This window comes from Canis lupus, chromosome 26, assembly GCF_003254725.2.
Source record: "Canis lupus dingo isolate Sandy chromosome 26, ASM325472v2, whole genome shotgun sequence".
In the NCBI taxonomy this organism is placed as follows: Eukaryota; Metazoa; Chordata; class Mammalia; order Carnivora; family Canidae; genus Canis; species Canis lupus.
In genome coordinates, this window is record NC_064268.1 from 8,218,354 (window position 1) to 8,228,845 (window position 10,492).

The 10,492-nt window shown below is 49.0% G+C and overlaps 1 protein-coding gene across 6 annotated transcripts in view; it reads left to right on the forward strand.

Moving 5' to 3' along the window:
• The window catches only part of CAMKK2 (calcium/calmodulin dependent protein kinase kinase 2), a 48,677-nt gene extending 38,628 nt beyond the window's left edge, over window positions 1-10,049 (forward strand). For 3 of the 6 annotated variants that reach the window (XM_025473873.3, XM_025473875.3, XM_049101832.1), the window contains 3 exons: window positions 3,321-3,421; window positions 3,949-3,991; window positions 6,983-10,049. In XM_025473873.3, the coding sequence (XP_025329658.1) occupies window positions 3,321-3,421; window positions 3,949-3,991; window positions 6,983-7,147 (309 nt within the window). In that variant the 3' untranslated portion in view covers window positions 7,148-10,049. The remainder of the gene's footprint in view (window positions 1-3,320; window positions 3,422-3,948; window positions 3,992-6,982) is intronic. The other 3 variants (XM_025473876.3, XM_025473877.3, XM_035706695.2) reach the window with 2 other exon arrangements.
• Window positions 10,050-10,492: the final 443 nt, after the last annotated feature.

The window sequence follows — 10,492 nt, forward strand, 5'->3', positions numbered from 1 at the left end:
AAGCCAGGGCCACTGAAGCAGGGTGGGGAAGGTGAGGGATAGTGACATGAGTCTGGGTAGGAGATGGGCCTGACCACACAAGACCTGAGGCCACAGTAGATATTTATTTTTATTTTTATTTTTTTTAATAAAATAATTTTTATTGGTGTTCAATTTACCAACATACATAATAACACCCAGTGCTCATCCCGTCAAGTGTCCCCCTCAGTGCCCGTCACCCACTCACCCCCACCACCCGCTCTCCTCCCCTTCCACCACCCCTAGTTCATTTCCCGGAGTTAGGAGTCTTTATGTTCGGCCTCCCTTTCTGATATTTCCCACACATTTCTTCTCCCTTCCCTTATATTCCCTTTCACTATTATTTATATTCCCCAAATGAATGAGAACATATACTGTTTGTCCTCACAGAAGAGATTTAAATCTTGGTCCCAAGAGATGTCCAAAGCACTTGTAGCATTTGAATCAGGAGAGTAGCACCATCAGAAATGGTCTTTGGAAGACCCCATGTGGAACATAGAATGTGGGCACCAGGGAGGAAATGGGGGCTACTGCAGAGGGACTAAAAGATGGGGGGTGGTGTGAGTGTGTAGGGGTGGAGGGGGCGACACCTGGAGAGGCACAGAGGAAAGGGCTGGTGTGTTCCAGGAACCACAGAACACCAGGCTTGCTAGGGAGGAAGGGAGGGTGAATACCTTGCCAGGGGGCGTGGCCTTCACTGAAAAGTCAGTGTTTTTCTCTTCTTTTTTAATGACATAGAATTTGTGTAATATAAAACTAACCATTTTAAAGTGAACAATACAGTGGCTCTTACTACATTTACAACATTGTGCAACCATCACCTCTGTGATTCCAAAACATTTTCGTCCTCCATCCACCCCACCCCGGAAACCCTGTACCCATTAGCAGTCATGCTGTTCTTCCCTCTCACCAGCCCCAGGACTGTCTCTCTGGACTTGCCTTTCCTAGGCATTTCCTATCAGTGGAATCATACCAGTATGTGGTTTTCTGTGTCTAGCTGCTTTTACTCAGCTTTGTGTTTATCCGTGTTCATCCGTGTTGTAGCGTGCCCTGTTGTAACTGAATAACATGCTGTTGCATGGATAGGCCACATTTTTTTTATCCATTTTTCAGATGATAGATGTTTCCACCTTTAGAAACATCAGTGTGTTATTTTTTAAAAGATTTTAGTAATTTATTTATTTGAGAGAGAGCACAAGCAAGAGGGGAGAGGGCTGAAGGAGAGGGAGAAGTAGGATCCCCTTGGGGCTCGACCCCAGGACCCTGAGATTATGACCTGAGCCGAAGGCAGACACTTAACCAGCTGAGCCACCCAGGCAGCCCCATCCGTGTTTTTTTTAAATACTTAGATTTCTTCTTAGCAGCACACACACCAACTAATTCAGAAGCTCGGTCAATGCATAAAACAGCTTGAAGAGGCACTATACTCTGCTTGAGGGGTGGGGGCTAGTGCCTTTCAGGCTGAGGTCTTTTCCTTGAAAATTCCTTCATAGGTTAAAGCAGCCAAAAGCATCACCAAAAATAACTCATCTGCTCCCTTGCTCCAGAATCTTCCCTGGCTCTCTGGCTAGCAGCAGGATAAGTTCCAAAGTCCTTTGGGTGAAAAACTTGAAGTCAGGGAATGAGGGAATCAGACCTGGGTTTTGGAAAGGATAGGCCAGATCAGTGAAAGTGAGGCAGAAGATTGGGTGGCCAAGGGAAGCTGAGCAGGGGCCATGGGATATGATGAGGGTAGCACCTTTTCCCAAGGGATCCTCTCCTTAGGCAGGTGTTTGCTAACCAAGCTGGGGACTCAGTCTGTATTAGAGTGGGTGAAGGGGCACATGAGCAAGTTCCCATCACCAGCAGTGAATAAGCCTGCCCCCCATGCATCTCAGCCTTGGGTAGACCTTTGGGACCTCTCGGCTCCCTCTCCCTCTCCCTCCCAGTAGTCTGTGGGCAGGCCACCCTCAATGTCCTAGGGTGTTTCCTCAGCTCTTACACCTGCTCAGGTGTTTCCTATCCTCCACTAAAATTCAGTCCCCTGAGAAATTGGCACCCTTGTGTGATGTAACCACCGTAGAAAACACACTGGTAGTTCCTTAGGATGTTAAATGGGGTCACCACATGATCTAAGAATTGCACTCCAGGGTATATACCCAAGAAAAACAAAAACATTTTGTGTAGAAAATATCCACACACAAAAACATGTGCACAAATATTCATAGCAGCATTATTCACAATAGCCAAAAAGTGGAAACCTCCCACATGTCCATCAGTGGATGAACGGATAAACAAAATGTGGCATTTCCATATGAAAGAATATTATTTGGCTACGAAGAGGAACGAAGCGCTGATACCTGCGGCAACCATAGGAGCTTTGAGAACATGATGCTAAGTGCAGGAAGTGAGACCCAAAAGGCCACATTCTATGTGATTCTGTTTATGTGAAATGTCCAGAATAGACGAATCCTTAGAAAGAACACAGATTGGTGGTTGCCAGGGCCTGGGGGCAGGAGAAATGGGGTGTGAGTACTGGGTTGATAAAATGTTCTGAAAGTCAGTAGTACCAGAAACCACTGAACTGTACACTTTAAAATGGTGAATTTTCTACTATGGGACTTCTATTTCAGTTTTTAAAAAATGCAGCCCCTGAATTTGGCCGGGAAAAGAATAGCTGGTTTCTTGTTGGGGTGGTCAGATAGTTTGCACCAAAAAGAAAGGCCCAGATTTGAAGATGAGACAGATTGATGGGCCAAGAGGGCAGGTGTCGGGTTGGCTAGGTAAGATACGTGGTGCCAAGGGTACTGGAAGGATAGTACTGGCCAGCACTCTGGGGCTCAGGTAGACCAAGATGAGGTTAGGATAAGACGTCAAACCGAGGGATTTCAACCTTATCTCATTGGCAGCCAGGAGGCATCAATGTTTTGGGTTTTTTTTTTTAAGATTTTATTTATTTATTCATGAGAGACACAGGCAGAGGGAGAAGCAGGCTCCATGCAGGGAGCCCGACATGGGACTCAATCCTGGGTCTCCAGGATCACGCCCTGGACTGAAGGCGGCGCCAAACCACTGAGCCACCCAGGCTGCCCAGTTGTGAATGGTTTTGGACATGAACTAGTCAGATTTGGTGATGGTTTAGGTTTTTATGCCTTCAGTGGGAGGGATGCTGCCCAGGATCTCTCAAAGGCCTGTCACCAACCACAAGCCTTGGGAGTAACTGGGAGAGAAAGGAAAAGGGAGATGGCGCCTGTAGAGTGGCATTGGGGAGATGTGGCCTGGAGTCTCCCCCAGGTGGCCCAGCTCCCTCTTCTGTCCTTCAGATCCTGGTGAAGACCATGATACGGAAACGCTCTTTTGGGAACCCGTTTGAGGGCAGCCGGCGGGAGGAGCGCTCATTGTCAGCGCCTGGAAACTTGCTCACGTGAGTGTCCACCTGCCTTACTCTGGGGTGGGGAATGAGAGGCTGGACCCAGGGCAGCGTTGCCCAACCCACTCCATCCAGGCCCATCCCTGGAGCGAAGCATCTGGAATGACTCAGACCAGATCTCCCAGGCTCAGTAGGAACATTGGAGCAGCTGTCTCTGGTTCTGCCCCACCCCAACTCAGCCCAGCTCCTTTTGCGGACAGTGAACCCCTGCTGGAGTTCTACCTTTCTCAGGGAAACTTGCACTTTAACTGGGGGACCTCTTGACAATCAGAAAGCATTTCTGTGGCCCAGAAACATGCATGCTTGATGGTGGGATTATCAGCCCTGTGATGGAGGAGCAAGGCCTATCTCACCCACATGACCCTCTGTGCTACGCAGAGGTGCCCTGCTCAAGATCCCCCTGGCAGCAGCTCTGTGAAGCTGGTGTTTGGTCTGAGTGTCTCTGGGGTGGGCGACAGGCATCTCATAGATCCCAAGGGTCCCTTCTCACTTCCCTTTTCCCTCCCCTCTGGCCATTCCAGCAAAAAACCAACCAGGGAGTGTGAGCCCCTGTCTGAGCCCAAGGTAATGCCTGCCTGCCTGCGCTGTAGCCTCTGCCGGAGCCTGGGGGCGGGGGCAGCTGCAGAGCACGGGGCATCCCCACCAGGCGGAGGTTCCTCCCAGCTTGGGCTGCTGCGCCCAGGCTCACCTTGGGCCTCTGGACCTAGATTAAAAAACAAAGGTCATCCTGGGGCTTGGACCTGATGGTGGGTCGTGCATGTGGGCTGGCGCTGCGGGTGCATGGCGCTCCACCCGGAATGCCTGTGAATCCACCCAGGTCTTCTGACCCAGTCTGGTACCCACATATGCTCAGTGCACGTCAGTGGCATTGAGGCTGTGTCACAGGGTCCCGTGGCTGCCCCTGCCCTGGGTCCATGTGGTCAGAGCATAGATCAGGCATGCATTGTTCTGGGGCTCTCCAGCATCTACCCCTTCTTCTCTGATGGGTTAGGACCTAGAAAATAAGTTCCCTTCCAGCCTGCTGCAAATTAATGTAGGAATCTTCTGTCCCCAGGGTGGATCTGAACCTTTTCCTTTGGCCATCTCTTTTCTTTTTTTAAAAGATTTTATTTATTCATGAAAGACAGAGAGGCAGAGGCACAGGCAGAGGGAGAAGCAGGCTTTCTGCAGGGATCCTGATGTGGGACTCGATCCCAGAATCCCAGGGTCATGACCTGAGCAGATGCTCAACCACTGAGCCCACCCAGGTGCCCTGACCATCCCTTTTCTAAACACAGTGCCTTCTCAGCATTTTCAGCATGTCCCAGGACAGATAAGAATTTTTGTCCCTGTGGACTAAGATGATAAACACTTAGCATTCCTGCTGCTTCTCATCCCCCCACTGCCTATGGCAAGATAGAAATTCCAGTATTCTTTCCATTGAGCTCAACTCACTACCTTATCCTCAACTGGGAGCTCCATTTCTGTGTTTTTTTCTTTTTTAAGATTTTATCTATTTATTCAGGAGAGACACAGAGAGAGAGAGATGCAGAGACACAGGCAGAGGGAGAAACAGGCTCCTCGCAGGGAGCCTGATGTGGGACTTTTTCCCGGGTCTCCAGGATCAGGCCCTGGACTGAAGGTGCCGCTAAACTGCTGAGCCACCCGGGCGTCTCAGTATTAAATTTTTTTTTATGTTTAGAATCTTATAGCTGGAAAGCCGTTTCTGTGTTTTAAGAGCAGCTTTATTGAAATATAATTTATATATTACACAGCCCTGTACCCTTAGCTATCACCACCAATTCCCTATTCCGAGGTTTCTATAGAGTTGCCTATTCTAGACACTTCACATCAGTGGAATCATACAACATGTGATCTTCTGTGACTGGTTTCTCTCACTCAGCCTCATGTTCCAAGGTTCATCCACAGTGTAGCAGGTGTTAGAGCTTCATTCTTTTTGTGGCCTAGTTATATTTCATTGTACGGGTAGACCACATCTTACTCATCCATTCATTAGGTGATGGGCATTGTTAACATTTTGACTGTCACGGATGAATGCTGCCACAAGCATTCACATACAAGCAAGCAGCCATGTCTGTGTGTTAGGAGTTGACTTATGAGATGAAATTTATTGGCCACCCTCATCCCGAGAGTCAAGGGCTGAATCATGTAGTGGACTGTTTATGATCAGGGAAAGTGGCTGGTAACAATCAGCCAGTTGCTGGCAGCCTGAGAAGACTGCTTCATCCCTGTGAGGCTGTCCCCTGGCTCTCTACCGCCTACTCTTTCAGCCTCCTGGGTGACAGGGAGTGGACAGGGACTGGCCTTTTTTTTCCTCAATCTCAAGTTTTAGGGTTTGCCTCCTGTTTGCAAGTCTGTCATCTGTTTCTTATTTTCAGTGAGCTCAGAATCACAAGCTACCAAGAGATTGGCCTTTGGGCAAATCCTTTATTCCCTCACCTGCAGTCCCAGCAAGACCTGGAGATTGCCCTAAGCCTGCTGGCGGGATGCTTTGATTGTCCACATGACCCAGCACTCTGGAGTTCCAAGGGTTTATACAGATGTCGGAGACCTCAGGCCTAAGGCCTGCCAGCCATCTGCAACAAGAGCCAGCTGGTACATGCAGGCACTTCTAGGGCAGGAATTGAGGACCTGATCTGACATCTAGTTACAGTTCTCCTGCCTGGGAGATTTGACCCCCTATTCTTTGGCAGAAACATAAAAGCCAATGAGCCTGCTCTTTCAACAGAGAGGGGTTTCTTCCTAGGATTGTACAGACATCACACTCTCGTCCCTTGTGCTGGGATGGAGGTTCCCTTCTGGCCAGGCACACGTCTGCTGTGGCAAGCCCAGCAGCTTCTCTTCGAAGGGCCATCGCTGCTGGCTGATGGCATGGGACTTAGGCTTCTCCTCAGGGATTTTCCTTCCCACCTCCCTAATGAATTAGGGTGTCCCCCCTCCCCTCAGGTAGGTCTAGCTGAGGGCACTTCAGGATGTGACCTGTCAGGGACACAAGGACACCTTGGTTTCTTCTGCTCTGATCACTCACCTTGCTGAGAGGAGGGCCCTTCTCTCCATCCAGAGTGTCCCATGGGCCTGTGTGCTGGGGATGGTTCTCTTGACCACTGTTTCTGAAAGGCTGGCTGTGTGCCAGGCCAAACCCAGGTGGTCCTGACCACTGCCCTCTGGAAGCTCACCTTCAAGTAACTAAAGATTAATCTTCAATCTTAGCCTGAAGAAGGAAGGTTGGGGTGGGGGGAACACATCAGAATACCTAAAAACCTCCATGAACAGTCCCCAAGGCTGGCTGCACACGCTCCTCACATGGCATGATTTTAGGTGTTAAATAGATAGGTTCGCATCTATTTTTATAGTTCTTTTCTATTTTTGGCAAGTGATGCTGCTTCTCCATTTACAAAGGGGGATATAATGTCTCCTTTGAAACTTTTGTATAGGTGAGGAAACGGGAGAGACTCTAAAAGCTAAGTCAGTGACCTTCCAGGTGGTGTGGGAATAAGGGAGAGGCTCCGGCTGCGGCAGCCTTGCCTTAACGTGGGTTTTCTGTTCGGTGAGCAGGAAGCAAGGCAGCGAAGACAGCCTCCGGGGCCCCGACCCGGCCCCCGTGGGGGAGGAGGAAGTGCTCTTGTGAAAGGCGGTCCCTGCACCGAGAGTTGGGGGGCCCCGGCCCCCGGCCCCCGCGCTCGCATGCATCCTCTGCGGCCCGACGAGGCGATGGAGTAGCTGCCCGGACACGCGACCTCGCATGCAGGCTGCACCCTGCGTTTCCATAGCAGCATGTCCTACGGAAACCCAGCACGTGTGTAGAGCCTTGACCGTCATCTCTGGTGTTTTTGTGTTTTATTTTGTTTTGTTCCGTTTTGTTTTCTTCCTTTGTTGTTTTAAAGGGGACCAAAAAAAAAAAGACTTGACTCCATGACATCGACCTTGGCCACTGGCTGGCTGAACGGGCAGGTGTGAGGAGTTGCAGACCCAAAGCCACTTGCATTTTGGGACAATTGCTTTTTAAAACGTTTTTATGCCAAAAATCCTTCATTGTGAACTCAGAACCATGTCAGATATACTAAGGTGAATGTGTGTGGGGTTTGAAAACCATGAAAAACTGGCAGAAAACTCTGGTGGTGTGGGCTGAGACCACAGAGTTAGTTGCTGCGTTTGAAAGGGAGAGGAAGAGGGAGTGTGACTCCCCTGCAAACCTCGAAAGCCCCAAACTCCAAGCTGTGGCACCTTCCAGGACGGTGGACTCACAGAGTCAGGGTAGGGCTAGCCTTCAGTAGCTGCAGGGAGCTTTGGTGCACCTTATTTGTAAGAAGGACTTAAATTTTTTTTAATGGGTAAAGTTGCAGTCAGGAAAAGGGAAAGGGCTTGAAGCTCATTAATTGCTTTTCAAAGGGGATTTTCCATCCCTCAAAGGGTGTTCCGTGTGTTTGGGCAGGGAGCAGTTTCACCTAAAGGAGTGATAGCCACTCACAGCAGGTTTCTGAAACATTAACTGAGCTCTAGTAAATCTCTTGTTCAATGACAAAAACTTCAGGGTGAAATCCTACACTTCCATGTACATTACATGACTTAAGAGTAAACAAAATATTTTCAATTCTCTAGACTGAACTCTCGAGTAGTTCAGAGGTCATTTAGAGCTTCCAGGATACGTTCCCCAGCTTTAGGCATGTGATCAGAGTTAGAGCCCATGAAACCTGTGTCTGTATATTAGCAGCTTGGCTTGTTTAGAACCTGCGTATTCTAGAGACTGCCAAGGTTTTGTTTTCTCAAATATTAGCTGATTGTTGTGGTTAGTGAAACAGTTTCTGGAGGGCCAGTGAGGAAATACTCTGATGCGATGGAGACACAAATGCTCCTCCTTACGGGTAAAGCCCTATTGGGATCTACACAGTCACTTTGGGGCACCCTTTTAGAGAAGGTGGTTGAAACCTAGAGCAGTCCTCAGGGCCCAGGAGAACCAGGGCTTGGCACAGGGAGTTGTGTTTTGTAAGCCAAAGGTCCAGACAGAAAAGGCTTTACCTTTTTGGGTTCCATCTCAGACTGGGAAGTTTCATTGAAGTTAAGTGTGACTTCTTTCCGGAGCCACAGATGGCTGAGCAGAGTTCAGGGGGGAGGAGAACAGGAAGGCCTCTGCCCTGGGAGATTCCCGGTGCTGTGGACTCCAGCTTGGGGGAAATGGTGTCAGTAACTGGCCTTGGAGGACATGCTTGCCTGTAGTTTCTGATCATCATTGGCAGGAGGATCTTCTGCAGAGAGACAGCAGAGCAAGACCTCGTGCCCCCGCCACCCAGAGCATTCACAGAACCTGGGTGTTCCTGGCTTCCACAGATCTTTGTAAGCTCTTGACTGTCATTTAGCTCAACTTCTCTTGCTATTTTATAAACAGTATAGAATTAGGGGATGCTGGTTTCCAAGAGCAAAGGACAGCCGTCAAGATGGAGGGTTGTCTGGCCTGCTTTCTTTTTGTGACCTGGTACTTCCTCTTGCATTCCTGCGCTTGTTTATATTTATGGGCACCACCCCTTCTGGAAGCAGCTGGGGTCTGGTTAGTTTGCAATAAGCACCTTGCAGTAGTTAGAGTCCTTAGTCCCCGCCTGTCTGTGTGGACTCTGGTCTGGCCGAGTGGCTCGCCCAGGGCGGGCTGACAGCATGCGGAGCTTCTGCAGAAATCCTGTTTACACAGTTGCATCGGGTAAGAACATTTCTTCTGCCACAGAACTCCCCACTTAAGGTTTCCTGTGTGGAATGTCGGCTGTTTAGGTGGGTGGGTTCATAACTTTTTTTCAAAGAAACACCAAAGAAAGCTGTGTGAAGGAAGCGCCACCCCCCAAAAAGGATAAGCTGAGGGCTGTACCATCATGCGGTAGAGTTACCATTTTCTTGGAGCACAAACGTTGGCTTTTGAGAAGCTGGCTCTGTCAGGAAGGGGGAGAAGCCATCATGGGCAGCTTTCCCAGGTGAGCAAAAGGGGTGCCCTGGCAGTTTCTTCCATTGTTGGCTCATCTGTGGGACCAACTTGGTGTAAGCAACCTGGGGCCTGCACAGGTTCTTGCCCCAACATCCTCTGTCCTGCTCCACTTCTACCATCTCTTCCACAGCCCTCCCAGGGGCTCCGAGAAAGCCTTAGCTAGCCCCTTGACGGCCCTGGGGGCTGGAGAGGCTGTCTCCCCAGTGGTCTGGCTTTCCTGTGAGTTAGGGCTCCCACCCTTTCTGGAACAAAGAGGCAAACACCTGAGCATTGAAGTGGGCTCAACCTGTTGCTCTCACTCATCTTCCAAAGCAGAGCTTCCTATTGCTGGGGGGAAGAACTATGACCTCCACTTGTTTCCAAGGTGCTAGAGAAGGTTTCAAGGTCGTCAGTTCCCTTCCTCTTTGCAGCTTTATGGGCCGAGTTTCGCAGAACTGCTAACTTTTCTATTCTGTGTCTGATTTAATGCCCGATGCTTCTGTTTTATTCCTGATCCTTTCTACTATGCATTTTCCTTTTATCAGGTGTACAAAGTTAAATACTGTGTATTTATCACTTAAAAGTACATGAATTTAAGAGAAAAATAAGCCTTTGGTGTTTTTCCACAGATGTTTAAGCTTCTCTGTAAACTTGAAATAAACAGCAAAATGGTGCAAAGCCTAGGCCTTTTGGGGATATTTTTGCTGGTCATTGTTTATAGATATCTCTAGGACATCCATCCTTATGTCTGTTTTTCTTCCTTTGTGAGATCAGATGTCCACGTCAGTATAACATATTCAGCATTATATTATTCATTGTCAGTGTAACCATGTCCTAGTATCCTGCTACTGAAAGTGTGGTCCCTGGACTGGGAGTGTTAGCATCTCCTGGGAGTGGGGTGGAAATGCAAGTTCCCAGACCCCATTTAAAGAAGATCCCCAGGTAACTTGTGTGCCCACTGAAGTCTGAGAAGCACTGTTTTAGCAGGCAGGTAATTGCTAGTTCTTCTTTGGAGACCAACCAGGTGAGCAGCTACGGGAGCAATATTAATTACACATGGAACACATCCTGCGAGCAGGCATGTTCTAGGACACATCACCCCACAAGGTAGGTATTTATCC